Below are 17,834 nucleotides of genomic sequence, written 5' to 3'. Positions count from 1 at the left end.
TTTTTATCAATTTTTAAAATTATCGTAATTTAGAAACGAAGTTCTACATTTAAAGACATATGATACTTTGTAGTGTTCACCATATTTAGAGGAGGACTTTTTAACACAAAAATTGAATTGTATTTTTAAACAATTTCACCATTTCATTAATCAAACAGTTTATGCAAAGGATCTTTAGATGAGTCGGTTCCATCATTATGCAAACAGTTTATGCAATATAAATTAAGTTTTATGTTATTTTATAAGTTCACACTAGTGAAACTTGTAATTTTATAAGTTATTTTATCATAAACTACCTTGACAAACTTATAATAATATATAAAAATTGCATAAGCTGTTTGCATAAGTTCTAAAAAAAGCTGGACCAAACGAGCCCAAAGAAGGCCAGAGTTTCTATTAAAAAAAAATCAAAGAAAAATGATATTGAAACTTTCCTATATTGTGCTTTTATTTCTTGCGTGAAACAGTTATTATAATAAAAAACGATGACGTTGTTTTCTACTTTTTATAGCTGTCTTGGAGCATATAGAAATTAACCATGGAAATTACTAACCACAAGATTAAATTTTCTTCTTCTTTTGACAGAAAGAAAGCACAAGATGAAGTTAAAGTTTCACTATATGTGAAAAAAAGAGGATAAAGTTTCACTAGTTGACCTTGACTTATTATGTTTAATGCAGTGCATGGCTGTGTGTGCTATTGCTATACGCACTTCTTTTGCTACCTTTGTTGAAAGCTGATTTTTATGTTCTCTTGTACTTCAATTTTGCTTGCCATGCTAACAAAGCATTGTTTCTACTACTTTAGTTTTAGTTCCTATTCTACTCACAAAGATTCTTAATTATTTTGGAGTTCAAAATACTATTTTATTTTCTACTAACAAAATTTTTATAACATTTTCCCGCTTAGAATATTTGATCTCCATATGGTAAAACATTTAAACTCTACATATGGAGAATATTTGATGGAAAAAAACTAGGTGGCTGGTTTTTTTTTTTTAAATAATATAGGCACGTTCAAAATTAATAGACTTCATGTTTATTAATTATTAGTATTATTTAATTCTTTTACACTTTGAATTTAGAATGTTTGTTTTTACTTTTTACATTGTTTTTGTCTTTCTATGCCAATAATTGGAAGTGGTTGATGCGTCAAAATCATATCAAATCGGTTTAGGGACATATGTTATTGTTTTTAATAATTAAGTACAAAATTGTAGAGAAATTGAATTTCATTTGAGTTATAGGGGTGTATAGTGGGTTAGAGGGTGTGCAGAAAGAAAACTATCTAATATTTGGGTTTTCTTTGATGCTAAGCTTTCTCTTTATCTCATGTTTACCCACTCGCATTTAGCACACGCGCTTGCGCGTAAGTTAGTCTTCTACATGGTCTTTTTAGTGTTAAAGCCTAAGCAAAGCATGATTAATAGGTTGAACCAAAACAATATTGACCAAGTCTAAAACATTTTTGAGTTTGATTTTTCCATTAATAGTGACATATCTTTCATTACTGTTTATATATATTATATGGAAATGAAAAAGAAAATAGGTTAAAACACAAATGATGATTGACATTTTTTTTTTATATAATAATAAGATTAGTAATCAGATTTAATTAGTGGTCTTTTATGATTTAATATCTATTTAGTCAAAAAAATGATTTAATATCTAGATTTATTTTGATTAGTATACACATGTCACAACTATAAGGCAAAAATCCAAAACATAAAAATTGCGCCTTCAAATCAACCAAATTTTTTTTCTTATAAGAGTAAATAAACCATAATTTTTGTGACACTTGGATAGCACGAAAATATTTAACCATTTAATTACAGAAAAATTAGGCAAGTAACATCAAAAGTCCATTTCTTGTCAAAAATAAAAAACATCAAAAGTCTATATATATTATTATACGTACGTGTATAGAATTATCAATCAAATATATTTATCTATTTTAATTTTTATACAATATATTACATAAAATCGTGCGCAATAGCCTTGTTAAATGTATATATTAGTTGGTTTATTTTTGCCAAGAAAGGAAACCTTTCCCTCAATTCTCATGTTTGTTCGTACATTTATTTTTTTTTGTACAAATTTTAAAAATAAAGCACCTGAAGTGGCTACAAAAGTCATGTTATTTTGTCTTTCTCTTTATTGATTGATTCAACAAAATGTTAAATACTATAATTCAATCCAAAGAGCTTTGGCTTATTGCTTTTGGTCACTTCTAATTGTTCACTCAACCAAATAAAAGTTGTACTAAAGTATATATTGCACAAACTAGTGCTCATTTCAAGGGTGAAAGTTACAAGAAAACAATCTTTTGATTACTAAAGGAATTTATATGCTTGTTTGAATCGGAGGTGGCAACTTCTAACCAAGTTGCCGTAATACCCGAACACGAAACAGACCATTATTTCCAAACTCAAATTCAACTCGTTTTTGTTTGGCAAAATTAAGCTATAAGTTAACTCTTTAGAGAAAAGTTACCTGATTAAAATTAACGTGTTTGATAAAATTAATTTTTAAAGTGATTGATGAATATAAAATGACGCAGTACGAAAGCGTGAAGGAAAAGCAAGCGTTAATCCTATAATAAAACACAGGTTCGCAAGCGATAAACTTGTTAGATAAGGCTCTGGAATCCACCAGATTTCCGGAATCCACCAGAAAGAGTAACTAATCTAGAATCCACTAGAATTCCGGAATCCACCAGAAGGAGTAATTTGGAATCCACCAAATTTGAGAAAAATCTCTGTATTTTTATTCAATCAAAAGGTTGCCTTCAAGGCTACAATAATTTAGGTTAAATAGGAGTGAAAAATAAAATTAATAAATCTCCTAAAAGATTGTAAAAATAAAAACAACAAACCTAGTTAAATAAAAATTACAAATCTACCTAAAATATAAAAATAACTAACCTAGGTGAAATATAAAAATAAGAAATCAACCTAAAATATAATAAAACTAAATCTAACTAAAATAATAATATACAGAAGAAATCCTCCTACATCATAAAAAGACATAAAATGACATGTATGTTTAGTGGATAATTTTTTTATTTTATAAAAAATAAAAAAATTAAATTAAAGGTTAGAAATCGAAAAACTGTAAAAAAAATTATAAGCTATAAGTTCAAACACACTACTTGAAATAACATCTAAAAAAACTATAAGCTAATGAGAAAAACTTTTTACCAAACACATTTTTTTAAACAAGATTATAAGCTAGTCCAATAAACTATAAGTTAGTTTATTCAACTTACCAAATACATTCATAATCATTTTGATTTTGGAATATTCAGCTTCCAAGTAATTTGATCAAATAATTGTTCATAGGTCCTATCTCAATCTTAGTAAAACAAAATAATAATTATATTTCAACCGATAAAAATATCAAAATTATTATATTTAACGTCTTGATTGGAGTTCGAATTATGAGTCTCTGATTTGTATGTGTGAATTTATAATCGCGTTCTCATTTCATCTATAAAAAAATTGATCAAATAATTGAGCTAATAATTGTTTCGTTACCAAGAAACATAAGTGAAGCGAGAACATTATTTTTTGAGGAAATACTTTCTAATAAAAAGTTCTTGATTAAATTTTCAATATAAAAAATAAACCTATCCAAAAATCCAAGTACTATATATCCCATAATGGTTGTACTTATGTTAGCACATACAATGCTTTTTAAGAAGTGACAGAGCATACACAGATAATGTGACAATTATAATGATAAAGGATTGGATAAAACTTAACCTTATCTATTAAGGATTAGATCTAAATTAGTCCTATCCAATTTATTGAATACTATATATTTTCTCATAATTGCTTTTCTTACTATATAATGATTACATTTGTCTTCAGAATCTAGGTTAACTCTTGGTTAAGAAATGTCTCTATTTATTTAGTGGAAAACAAACAGATGCATGAGATTGTTCATATAACTTGAGAGAGGATTCTCTCCATTACCAGCTCAATAATTTTCCACGTACACCTTACCTTTATATTTCTTTTTACTAGTTTTTTTATCACTTTTTTTTTTTGGATAATCCTAGGGAAATCTGAAATTGGGATAAAGATGCATATTCTAGTTATTGCAATCTCCACTTTGTGAAGGTTTCTAGCACAACATGTAAATATGTCAGGTTTTATTTTTTTCACTTTTCTTAGGTACATTTAGTCAAAAAAAAAAAAAAAAAACCTTTCTTTGGTACAATATAATGTTATTCCACTTTAAAAAAATAAAAATACAATGTCATTCCATTTCACGGATTTGAAAATTGGTGTAATTGCCTTGAAATTATAATCAGAAAAAAAAAATTAAAATGCTGCCTCCTGCGCGAAGCGCAACATGCGCGAGTCTATTTATAGGTAGTGCATTTTTTCTGATTTGGAAGAGGTTTTTAGCGTTTCTGAGGCCAACAAACAGACTAGAGTTTTAAGAGAAACATCTTGTGAAGACTCTAGGGTAATCATTCTATCACCTTGGGAAACACTTTCATTGAAATCTCATGGTCACGGGAAGAGATTTGGGAAAATGGTAGAATTAGGGTTGAAGTCTAATTCTTGCAATTCTTGTATTGAATCTCGTTGTAATCAAGTTTTCTATCGATAGTGGAACAAAGAGTCTCCCCCAGAGTAGATCGGTTTTGACTGAACTGGGTAAACATTTGCTTCGTGTTCTTTACAGTTGTATCGCTTATCTTTTGTTCGTGATTATTATTGTTATTTCCACGTTTTGATTGCTTATTCGATTTACTCCACACATCAAGATTATTGATGTGATATTAAAGAATTCACAACAAAAATAAAATAAAATAAATGGAAGTTTGAGTGTGAAATATTGTCAATATGTTAGTGAACATTTTTACTAATTAAAAAATATAGGTATACTAAAATCAGTGTTGTTAATAGCAGATTGCCAAAGCAGTTAAAACAAGTGATTATATATAAAATAAAATGTAAACTACTAATAAAACAAAAAACAGAAATTAAAAAGACTTAAAACTCAAAAGTTAAGTAGTTCAAACTTGAAAACAACTAATAATTGGTAGTTCTAACTCTAACTAGTGAAATGGTGAAGGTGAAGATAAAATAATGAAAAATAATACAAATATATTAGTATATATATATCACATACACAGAATTTCAAGATCCTTTTGACGAATTTGTCTATCCAAGAGGGGACGCGGATGTTGTTTGCCTAAGTAAGAGAGATGTTGATCTATTACGACCAAATACATATATCAACGACAATATTATCGATTTTTACATTCTATATCTAAAGAATAAGATACCAGAGCAGGAAAAGGCTAGGACCACTTTTTCAATAGTTTTTTCTTTCCAAAGTTGGCTGGTGTGAACAAGAATGCACCCTATACTTGTGATGGCAAATCAATATTTCAAAATGTTCGTAAATGGACAAGGAAAGTAAATTTGTTTGACAAAGATTTTATTTTCATACCTATTAGAATATATATAGACCCGCCGCCTAATATATATATATATATATATATATATATATATATGAAGTTTGTTAATTTAGATCCACATAAAAACATGAAGGTTTAAATTAGCAATTCGCACAAAAAAAATAAAATTCATGTTTATTATTTAAAACTATAGTAACTTGAGGGATAGTTTTGTAACTTTCATAAAAAATATTCCTTAATTTGCACCCACTTTGCTAACTTACACCCACTTTATTTATAAACATCTTTATGTTTGGATTAATGTATCAAATTGTCTTTTTTTATTTCCTATGTTGTTTATTTAGATTGCATATATTTATAATTAAGTGGGTGTAAATTAGCAAATGAGTGCACAACATTTAATAAAATTTACCTAACTAACCCTCAATTTTCTAGTGTAAAATAACTAAATGTCAAGGGTTTTTTGTCCAAAGTGAAAAGATGCGCATTGCTAATTTAGACCTTCATGTTTTTAAAATAAAATACAAAAGTATATATGAAGAAAAGTGAGAGACCGAGGTGTTACATAACATACATGATTCTAAAATTCATATTTAATACATGAAAATTGAGGGAGAATGAATTCTTCTGAAAAAGATATTGGTAGTATATGCATGTAGCATGTTGATGATTGATATGAATGATCCTAATATTCATATTTAATACATGAGAAGTAAGGAACGTCAATTGTGTATGATTTGTTCACATCTCATGTTTCTGATGCAACTTCAGCGTTATGGAAGGACAAACTTAATCAACATAGGGCTGGTAAAAATTCAAACAACTAACATACCAAAAAATACATGAGAAGAGAAGTGAAGGTGATGGAGGCAGGAATTATGAAATATGAGAGTCGGTAGTGTGTAGGTAGTGGTCAGGCCCACCAACTCATCATCACTCACTCCACTACTTTATTGTTTTTATTTATTTTTAATATGGGTCAATACATAGCGGCTATACTCATTTATGAAACATTAACCAGTAAAAGCCTAACATTAACCAATTTTGATATCAATACATAGCGGCTATACTGGTTTATGAGAAAAATGACGTTATTTTGAGCATAGCGAAGTCAAGTTGCCATATCGACTTTCGTATCGGATAGCCAAAATTTCGATACGCAATACCAGTATACCGACACTATACCAAACATTTAACAACATTGACTAAAATAATTACTTCTTTCAAGTTACACAAGACTTTTGAAATAAATAATTATAGCTATTTTTAAAAAGAATGAAAAATAACTTTTATCATTAATTTTAAAAATACATCATTCCTATTTTATTTTCCCCATCACAACGAGTAATTTCAAAAGAGTCGCTTCTTCTTCTTCTTTTTTTTTTTTTTTTTTTTTGAGACAAGAGTCACTTCTTCTTATTAATTAATAAGCTAAAATTAACATGAGAAAATGAAAACATAAAATATTTCACAAAGTAAGCAAACATGGCTTGGCAACTTTTAAGTAGTATTAAAGCCCTGCATTGTTCATTGTTTCAAGTTTTCAACTGTGAAAAATTACTATTTTTTTTACCAAAATACCCTTAACATAAACTTTTAAAGGTATTTTGATAATTTTGCGGGGCGCATGAGAAAATTGGTAGGATGTCAAGAGAAATTCTTTAGTCTGATTCAGCTTAAGCTCTTAAATGGGCTTTGCACATATGACCTGGTAGACTTATTTTAAAAAAAAAACAATTTCTACCCCAACAATCTTCACTCTACCCCAACATATTTTTCAAAATACCCAGTATACCCTTATAAAAAATTAGTATATTTTAATATTTTTTTTGTCGTATTATACTGTTCCGGTAGACTGTTTCATCCTCCCAAAAAATTGTTCCAGTAAGTATTTATCTTTACCGGTATGTTAATTTTACCGGTACACTTTTTAAAAAGTGTTCCGGTATGTTGATTTTAACGGTACACTTGATTTTAATAAGTATACCGGTAAAATTAACACACCGGAACATTTTTTAAAAAGTGTATCGGTAAAATTAACATATCAGTAAAGATGAAACAGTTTTTGGAGGATGAAACAGTCTACCAACAGTATAGAGCGTGGCGTTCGCCATGTGTTGTTAACACATTATACGCCCCTTTTTGAAATAAAACATGTGGCTGCCATCACTTGTAATGGCGTGCGCTATGTACCTGTGATTTAGGCTGCTATATTGTGGCTTTTGTGGCCCAATTGGCACTTGTTTGTTTTGGCATTCACCTCCTTTTTTGCTTCCTGATCCGATCTAATTCTTTATTAGCATTTATTTTGTAACTTATAAATTATTTGGTAGCTTTCGGACATTCCTGAAATACATAAAAATAATAGTAATAATACTACGAAAAATGCAAAGAAATAGTAAAATATTAAGCTAATTTTATTAAATAAATAGTGCATTTTTCGGTGTTATCATGACACTAATAAATCTAATGACTATAATTTTAAGACCATAATTAAATAATTAAAAAATAAAAAATAACACAAAAAAAAAGGAATAAATGTGTTGAGTCTTGGGTCTTTACCTATATTCACCAGCCTTACCAACCTAATATGTATATATATTGAGAAAATTTAGTAGTACAATGTACACTTTAAGTTGCTACTATTATTAAATTATAAACTTTGTCATCTTTTTAGAGTTTTACTTTTACACGGTAACATTTAATATTTTATGATATATAAATATTTATTAATAGAGATGGGAATTGGTGTATTATTACTAATATGGAAATATAGTTTGTCCAAAAACAAAAACTAATATGGAATATTAATTTTATTATTTTTTTAGAAAGGAATATTAATTAATTATTACACTATACTATTGAATGTCTAAGAAAGAGGTTGGATCAAGAGTAGGGTGCTCAAATTCAAATCAACCCAATTAAAAACTGGAAACTGATTAAAAAAAAACGAAAATCGCAAAAAACTGAATAATTTTGGATGCATTTGAATGTCTTTTTATAAAAACCGCTGAGTCGGATTTTGGATTGAATTCTCAAAATCAATACAAACCGAACCAAACCGCATATATATATTTTAATTTTTTTATTTATTAGTATGATATATTGCATTAACCTCTTATATGTTGCTTGTAAATTATTTTAAATGTCTTGTAATTACTCCAAATCCGTAGTCCCATGGGGCATATGAAAACTGGTCTTTCATAATGAAAACAATCCTATATATCATTTTTTTATGTATATATTTTAAATTTAGCAATATAATTAGTTACTTGCTTAATTTTCTTTTCTAATAGTTTCAAATAAAATATATTTTTTATATTATAAGTATTTATCCTTAAAAAAATATTACAAGTATTTATGTGTTGAATAGAACCGAACCAACCGAACCGAAGTAAACCGCATAAAATTGGATTGGATTTGATCGGTTATTTTTTTTAGTCATCCAAAAATCGAACCAAATCGCATGTTATTTTTTCTTTGAATCGGATGACGTTTTGTCTCATAATCGATCCAAATTGAACCGCGAGCACCCCTAATCAGAGGTTCACCACCGGGTCAAATAATGTCTTTGTATAGTTAATTTAATTTAAGGACCGTAAATAGTAACGTATTAAAATCATATTTGTCTTTTTGCAGGGAAGGTTAATTACATTTAAAGGAGGACGGTGTTTCTTTCAAGATTTGATACTCCCTCTCATTGGAGATCTGGGTTTTATTTTTATTAGTTCATTTTTATTTTTATTTTTATTACACCTATGTTTATTTTTATTATTTTTATTTTTATTACACCTATGTTTATTTTTATTATTTCATTTCTAACCCCTCACATTTTCACTATACACCTATGTTTCACTTGGCTGACTTTATTTTTATTTCCATGTTATATTTTTTTTTATCAAATAGTATGGTTGCTAGAAATTTCACCTTATGACAAAAAAAATAAAAAATTCATCTTATGAATAAATTCAATGTGTCGAAGTTCGAAACTCGACTACTACGTATAAAATGTGATACCTTAGCAACCGAATCCTGCTCACAAGAACATTTTCCGGTAATACTTTATTATAGCAACCGCGGTAAGTGTGAAATGTCAATATCTTATAGAATAAAATTGAATACAAAAAATGAAAAGAAAATGTAGATAATGGCAATTTCATTTTTTAAGGTTAATTTCTTTTACATGCCACTTGCTTTGCCCAATTATTCCTCTCATTGAATGCTACCTTTCGATTGAGTCCAAATTTATCTCGTACCTCATCTTATTTATAAAAATGGTTGTTTTTCGTCATTAGAATCTCCCCTATATACATCCATTCAAATTATTTGTCACCGTCATTACTTTTAATTGAATGTATAGGTTGTGAGGTTACTCTATAAAATATTATAGTAGTTGTCATTACTATTATAAACAATTTGGTTTGAATTTCAGTTTTTCTTTTCCATTTTTTCCATTCTCTCATTTTTTTATTTTTTTTTTAAAGAAATATGTTAGTCATAGATTAATCAATCAAATGAGAATGGTGTTGTAGACATAGAAAAATAGACAGCCGAGGATCCATATCTTTTGATTCTCCCTTAATTATTTTATTTACTTTTTTCAATTACATTTTTTTAAAAAATATTATTCTATAGTTTAATAATATACTTATTACTCATACAAAAATAATTCCGTTCTTTATTTTTATTTTTTTGTCAAAAAAATTATGTTCTATTTTAGTTATGCCACAAATCATCATATATAAAACGATTAGAAGTAGATCATATGACTAAAAAAGTTTCAACGCGCTTGAATAACAAATAAATATCAAGTAAATGGATTATAATAGATCATCATTGGTTAGGATTGAGATTCTATGTTCCTAACATCGATTAACCAACAAAAATCTATTATATTAAAAGATGCATCTATGATCTATCTATGACAAATACAAATGATTAACCAAAACAAATATGCAAGCTGCTCCTGTCTATATATCTTGCATATATATAAAGTAAGACCACAAAGCACACTTTCACACTCAAAAAATTAAATTCATCTAATAAGGAGTTTTCAAATACAATCAAGCTATATACCTCACTAACTCTCATTATAATGAATTCAAATAATGACAATAATTCCTTTCTATGTAAATAAAAGTAAAAGTACCAAACTAAAAGTGATCCACTTATGACAAAAGGACCACAAAACCACTATCCACAAACAAAAAATTGAAGAGAAAAATGAAATGTAGCAAATGGAGGAGAATGTTTAATTATCAACAATTATTTGTATCATTTAAATTTTTATACTAATTAATACAACCACAGATAAGATTTAAGAAGAAAATCATGTATGAGTTTTCATTTGGAACATGGATTATACCGCCTCTGAAGTATATATATTTCTTAAATTACCTCTCACAAAATCACACTCTAGTCTTCACACTAAAGGATTATACTCACATGTATTCTTCAACTATAGGATGAAAATAATGGTAGACTCCACGTAATGAATTTTTGGTTATTCTACCAAATTATTATTATTATTTTTTTTTTGGTTGACTATTATACCAAATTAATATAGGATGACAATTTAATACTAGTTGTCATTACTATTAAGCCAAAAAATAATAAAATGCTTATACATTATTTCTATTAATGGTAGTACTACATTAATTAAAATGTGAATGTAAATAAAATGCTTATACAATCACCCACGTAACTCTCATTTTGTGTTCTATAAATTGGAATGAAGTTTTCATTCTTACTCATTAACACAAAACCATGGCTTCATCAACACTAATAGTTTTTATTACTATTCTGTGTTCATGTTCATTGACCTTCGGATCTTATCAATATCTCCACCTAGTTCTGCAATGGGCCCCTGCACAATGCAGGGTCTCCGACTTTAAGTGTACTAAGCCCGCGGCACATGATAAGTTTACGGTGCACGGGATATGGCCGTCTAATTTCAAAGATCCTCAGCCAAGAGATTGCAAGTTATCAAGTTCAAAAGACCAGACTCTTGACATGAAAAATGTAATCAATTTGTTTAAAATATTGTTTTATTTTAATTTGTTACTATTATCACTCTTAACATGTTTTTCACTAATATTTGTTGTTTTTTCTTCCTAAAGCTTCCTCGAGGATTAGTGAATAGGCTTACGACGTTATGGCCCAGTTTAACTAGCACTGATGAAGACTTTTGGAGGCTTCAGTGGAAAACCCATGGAACCTGCTCCTTCTCTATGTTTGGCCAGGCGAAATACTTCTGGTTAGCGGTAAATCATTGGGAACATATGAATATATTTGAAATGCTTAGGGAAGATGGTATTGTCCCAACTCCAGGTAAAATGTTCGATCAAAACGACATAATAGAAGCTATAAAGAAACATCACTTCCATGGTCAGGTTGCCATTAAACCTGAATTCCATTGCAGACCAATATCACAATCAGGATCAAAACCACCAAGTCCACTATCATCAGAGTTATTAGAGATAAGGCTGTGTGTAGATCATGATGGATTTAACTACTTTAACTGTACAAGTGGTGGAAATTGTGGACAAAAATTTGAATGGTTTATATGAATGAATGATACTAGTACGTACTACTATGTCTTCTGTACTAAATAACACATATGTCTGTCTATGGCAGACATCCTTAATTTTAAAGGGAATTTATAATTTAAATATATGGTATACTTCTGTCTGTGGAACAAACAAACTATATGGTAATAATATATGTTATTCATTTTGATTAATGTTACTTACTTCTGTCTATGGCATCCTTTTATTTATTTATTTATTTATTTTAAAGGGAATATACGGTAATAATGATGTAGGATTTTGATTGTGCATGAGAGAGACTGAGTGAAAGTTTCATACATTTCAACCACAAGTTAATTTCTTTTGTTAACTTCATTAGTCACATTAATTAGTATAGTGAAAACAAAAACTGTACTAAACAAAAAATAATAAACCAAATGAAGTTTATGAAATCAAGATACCGCAAGAAAATGGAAAATATGATATGCTATAGTTTTAATCATAAGCTGTCAAAATTTGGCAAACCAGAAGCATGCATGCATGATTGATCTGTACATTGTCTGCCTTCATTGAAACGTTCTCAACATATTTCTTGGATTTATCATATTTCTTGGGTCGCCTATCCAAGTATAACAAACAAATAACATTATGTTTCTAACTATGTGAAGTGAAATTATTTTTGTATTTGTTTCAATTTGTGTCTAGACTTCATTTACCCCGACTGCATTCAGACATCACTTCAACTGTCATTCTGTTTATCAATCTTCGGATCAAATGGACCTTTAGGGTTTCTGCCATTATGAAGGAAAAATTGTGTTCATAACACCTACTGCGGAATAAAATTGTGTTCCAAACTTAGAAACAATTCTATAGGTCCTGTTCTTACTGTTTACCAATTAAAACCCTACACCTGGCTTAATTTATTCCACATCAGATTTTAATTTCAACGAAAATTACGTTGTCACCGTTACCGAAATTTTCAAAACAATCGGCAAGCAAAGCAACAAAGGCGGTGGTGACCTTTGTTCATGTCCATGAGTCTTGACACAACAGTAAAAGATGGAAACAATCGGCGAGTAAAAGACAAAGGAATAGTATTACACGATGGAAATATGGAAGAATAGTGGAACAGTGGGTTAGCTGGAAAAGTGAGGATAAGGGACTTCAATTTGACTGAGATCTGGGGAATTCCATGCCATTTGGGGATTTTGTTTAAATTCAATTTTGAAGTCAAGAAAAGATAATGTTACTTCGTATACTTGTACGTTACGTCGTATACTTGTACATATGCTGGATCTAGTTCACCAAGGATCGTATACTTGTACGTTACGTCGTATACTTCTACATATGCTGATGATAATCCTCTAGTCTTCAATCATATTAATGAACTTGATAATCATGTGTTTAGGAACTTAACTTCTAGTGGTTTAATTGGAAATATAGCTCCAGCAATATCCAATCTGAGGTCAATAGCACAGTCAATATATAGTTGATCACAAAAATGAAACTTGTTCCTAAAGTTGAGTAAAAATAGTTTGCTTTCAATTTTAGAGATTTGTCGAATAACAGTTTGACTGGAGCTGTGCCTGATTTCCTATCTCAGATGCGCTTCTTGCGAGTTTTGTAAGTAAACTATCTTCATCTCGGTAAATTCTATAGAATGGTGAAGCTTTCATGATGCTAGGTGGACTTGATTTTCAATTAATGTTAATGTTTAATGTTTGAAGAAACCTTGAAGGAAATCAATTATCAGGAGCAATTCCAATACAACTCCTTGCGCATTCCGAGAATAGTACGCTCAAATTCAAGTATGTTCCATTTCATGAGCTAGCTAATAGTGATTTATCTCTTATTTATATTTTAAGAAATATGTGGTGTAGACTACGTCACATAAATAACATTATTATTTGTTACTGTAAATACAAGTTTTGGTGGAAATCCAAATCTTTGCTCCTCAGGTTCATGTAACAAGATCAATAAGGTTGTAGTTCCATTAGTAGCATCACTTGGTGGTGCTTTCATGATGCTAGCAGTAGCAACGATTTCTTTTCGCTTATACTACAAGAGACACCAAGGTACATGTTTTTATTCTATTGATGTTGCGAAAGCCAAACAACGTCTATGTCTATGTATAAAATTTTCCCACTATAAACGAGTGATACTTTTTCTTCTATTTGGATACTAACTGTGTTTGGTTTTTCTCACTTTCCCATAATGTGAGCAAGCTGGGTGGTTATTCAAGAATAAAGCAGGAACTAGAGTCAAAGAAACAAGAATTCACTTATGAAGAAGTATTAAGCATTACCAGAAACTTTGAAAAGGTTGTGGGGAAAGGAGCATCTGGAACAGTCTATCATGGCTGGATTGATCATGAGACGGAGGTAGCTGTCAAAATGTTATCTTCCAAATCAGCTCAAGGAAATATGCAATTCCAAGCAGAGGTAGTATCATTAGTTAACTGGCAAATTTCATCATGCCTGTGTGTATGTGTGTGTGTGTGCGCGCGCGTGTGTATAGTTAATGCAGCTCTTGTTCCAGACCCAGTTCTTCTACCAAGCATCGATCCATCTAAAACTTGAAATAGAGCTAGATATTTATGAACATTATGTTAATTATAATTAGGGGACTTGATGTGTATTAATTTCATTTCTTGCATTTTACTCATTTGACAATTGCTTTCAACTATATTAATTAATATATTTTGTCTATGATGCATTAATACTTCATTTTCCCTTGTCTCATATTCGATACTCTCCGATTCCATCACAAAGACACACACACACACACTAGCATAGTATTAGTATCAACAACTCTTGAAAAAAAATATCATGAGAGATATTATTATTTAATATGATAGTAGTAATACTAATAGCAATTAAATTATATTGATCCAAGTACCTAGGCAATAAAAAATTGATAAGCAAAGTTGGGTATTTATGCCTTTGAAGTATAATAAAAAACAAGTGGGTTGTTACAGAACTAATATACCTTGCTTGAATGGATAAACTTCTTGCTGCAAACATTTCTCTTCGAATTCACCAAACCTTGGAATGGTGTTGGCGATGGAGGACTTGCAGAGTTCAAGATCCAAAAATGTGATAGCTAGATTATTGAGAGTCATTATAGCTCAGATCAAATTTGTCGGAGCAGGGAGAAAACCATCAAGAAACCTGAACTTATTCTTGGAAATATGGGCCTGATTTCAACCATTCTGCAATGGATTTCATCTGATGTGGAGATGGAACAACAGTGTATTTCAAGCTTGAAGTCACTAGTGTCTTTGACATCACTAAGACAAAAAGAAACATTTTTCATCTTTATGTAGAAAAAAAAAGGGAAACAAAATTAAATCACCTAATAGCACAGTAATATACCTTTGGGCTAAAACAAAAAAAACAACTAATTATTTAAACCTTCAATTGGAAGAAGGCTTTCCTTGTAAGTTCCAATATTACAATTCATTTCCTCTCCTTTAACACCGATCTCCTCAACTATTTGAGTGCTCAAATCAACCCATGCTAGTTCATCATCTTTTTTTCTAAAGAAAATATATCCCTCCTTTCCAACTCCAATTGGTCTCCAGTCAAAGGAAGGTATGGGGCCAATAATAAAGAGTTTGATCCATGATTCCCTCACACGGAGTTCACCCAAGATTGATATTTGGAAAATAGTATCGGCGCTTTCATGATTTGAGATCAAAGCAATTGACCCATTTAAAACCACCAAGTGATATCTTGTAGAGTGTGAAAAATCAGAATTTTCATCCATGGGTGTTATAAAGAACACCTCCTCACTCAAGTCAAATGAAAGTAAACACTTTTCACCAGTAAGGTGTGATGCTACCCAATGACACATTCCATCCGAGTACACTTCAAGTCCTTGGTATGCACTACTACAAAGCCAATAAGGCATATCAATGTCGATTATCCTCCAAGAGTTAGTTCTTAGACTATATATCACAAACATAGGGTCGAAAATTATTGGTGGGCAATTGTTATAATCATAGTAATCAAGTTTTACATACTGAAACACCTTAATGTCATCTCTAACTTTGTCATAACCAAACCCATGAAAAGAATGATAAGAGGACAGGTCAGGTGGTCGTGGTTCCGACTCATCAGGGCTAGGAGGAAGGACCACAAATTCATTGGTAGCCGGATTCCACAATACAAATCGGACCTTATTTGCATCTCCTCCTCGATAATACTGATTGAGACAAAAAATGCCGTTAACACTAGTGGAGCACAAAATATTAATATTAACGTCATCATCATGAAATGGAGGTGGCAAATTTAATTTGAGTGTATTCTTGAAAGTTTGATCACGAGGGAGCAAATGCAATTGTGCGCGATAGAGATCCATTTCAGGATGATGTATGAGGAGAAATGTATGACCGGAATCATCATCATCATCATTGTTACTAGATATGATGAAATGTTTACGAAACATTGTCATGAAATTAGGGTTTTCAAATAAAATGGACCATGATTTTCTTACACATCCAAAACGCTTCAATGATTTGATTGGTAATTTCGAAAGAATGTAGAATGAAAGATCATCATGTATATACTTGTTGTTGCCGCTAACCTTATCATCATCGGAATCCATTTGGCTGATGCTGCTAACCTTATCATCATCGGAATCCGTGGTCGCATTGACGGTTGTGATTTGGCTTTTATCAGCGATGATCGTGATAGCATCCGCTTCTCCCGCCACCGCCATATTCATCGCTCAGCAGGAAGGGGTTACAGATTATTACAGACGCTTTGTTTTGTTTTGTCTTCTCTTCTTGGTTAGAGAAGAACAAGCTGATAAGTTGAACTGAACTGGGCTAATTAATTGGACTGGACCGTGATAAGGGTGGACCAACATCAATATAGAGTTAAAAAAAAAAAAAAACAATTTCTACCCCCAACAATCTTCGCTCTACCCCAACATATTTTTCAAAATACCCTGTATACCCTTATAAAAAATTAGTATATTTTAATAATTTTTTTTGGTCGTATTATACTGTTCCGGTAGACTGTATCATCCTCCCAAAAAATTGTTCCAGTAAGTATTTATCTTTACCGGTACACTTTTTAAAAAGTGTTCCGGTATGTTGATTTTACCGGTACACTTGATTTTAATAAGTATACCGGTAAAATTAACATACCGGAACATTTTTTAAAAAGTGTACTGGTAAAATTAACTTACCGGTAAAGATAAATACTTACCGGAATAGTTTTTGGGAGGATGAAATAGTCTACCGGAACAGTATAATACGACAAATTTTTTTTATTAAAATATACTAATTTTTTATAAGGTTATACTGGGTATTTTGAAAAATATGTTGGGGTAGAGTGAAGATTGTTGGGGTAGAAAAAAAAATTGGCTTATTTTCTTGTGTGAAGAAGATCAGCCCAATAGAGAGGTTTAAAGTAGAAATAGAAATGGGGAAAACGGGATTCTAGGATAGATAGTGTGTCTTTTCCTAAAGTTTTTTCTTTCTTACCACCAACCGTAGACTTTGGGTTAAATTTATAAAAATCTTACTTCTTGCAACTCTGAGAGACATGACCACCCCCTGAAAATTCCATTTTACTCATCTTGCTATTTAGGATGTGAGTGTGTAAAATTGCAAAACTGGAACACCGTAGTTCGCTTTTTAGGATGCGAACTAGTTCACTTTGTAAAAATCAAACTTTTTATCCCCTTCATCTTATAAGGCAATAATACTATAAATTAAATTGTAACACTCTCATGTGTGTATATATAGAAATAATAATATTTCACATTATTACTCTCTCGTACCGTAAATACGGAACTGTGTATCAGTTCGCTCTCTAAGTAGCAAAATTTATTTCGGTTCGCAATCTAATTAGCGAG

General features: G+C 30.3%; 2 protein-coding genes across 8 annotated transcripts; one reads left to right on the top strand and one right to left on the bottom strand.

Annotated features, from left to right (window-relative positions):
• The first annotated feature begins 11,156 nt into the window (after positions 1 to 11,156).
• LOC123898821 (ribonuclease S-1-like) lies at positions 11,157 to 12,127 on the top strand. Its single transcript, XM_045949834.1, has 2 exons — positions 11,157 to 11,460; positions 11,559 to 12,127. The coding sequence occupies exons 1-2, from the start codon at positions 11,206 to 11,208 to the stop codon at positions 12,006 to 12,008; spliced, it is 705 nt and encodes a 234-aa protein (XP_045805790.1). The 5' UTR covers positions 11,157 to 11,205; the 3' UTR covers positions 12,009 to 12,127.
• Positions 12,128 to 12,306: 179 nt separating this feature from the next.
• Positions 12,307 to 16,805, bottom strand: LOC123898820 (F-box protein CPR1-like). Of its 7 annotated transcripts, XR_006805446.1 has the most exons (4): positions 16,554 to 16,739; positions 15,341 to 16,172; positions 14,955 to 15,255; positions 13,507 to 14,351 (listed from the first exon to the last, which is right to left on the bottom strand). XR_006805446.1 is itself a non-coding variant. In XM_045949833.1 (3 exons), exons 1-2 carry the CDS (start codon positions 16,692 to 16,694, stop codon positions 15,366 to 15,368), a joined length of 948 nt encoding a protein of 315 aa, XP_045805789.1. In that variant the 5' UTR covers positions 16,695 to 16,805; the 3' UTR covers positions 14,780 to 15,255; positions 15,341 to 15,365. The 7 variants fall into 7 exon arrangements, 2 of the variants coding, with proteins under 2 accessions (XP_045805788.1, XP_045805789.1); XR_006805445.1 differs by lacking the exon at positions 13,507 to 14,351 and adding an exon at positions 12,307 to 12,757 and having other exon boundaries at positions 15,341 to 16,733; XR_006805443.1 differs by lacking the exon at positions 13,507 to 14,351 and adding an exon at positions 12,563 to 12,585 and having other exon boundaries at positions 15,341 to 16,803.
• Between the last annotated feature and the right edge of the window lie 1,029 nt (positions 16,806 to 17,834).

This window comes from Trifolium pratense, linkage group LG7 (assembly GCF_020283565.1).
Source record: "Trifolium pratense cultivar HEN17-A07 linkage group LG7, ARS_RC_1.1, whole genome shotgun sequence".
Classification (NCBI taxonomy): Eukaryota; Viridiplantae; Streptophyta; class Magnoliopsida; order Fabales; family Fabaceae; genus Trifolium; species Trifolium pratense.
The sequence above is the reverse complement of the archived record's forward strand: the minus strand, read 5'-3'. Positions and strand labels throughout refer to the sequence as shown.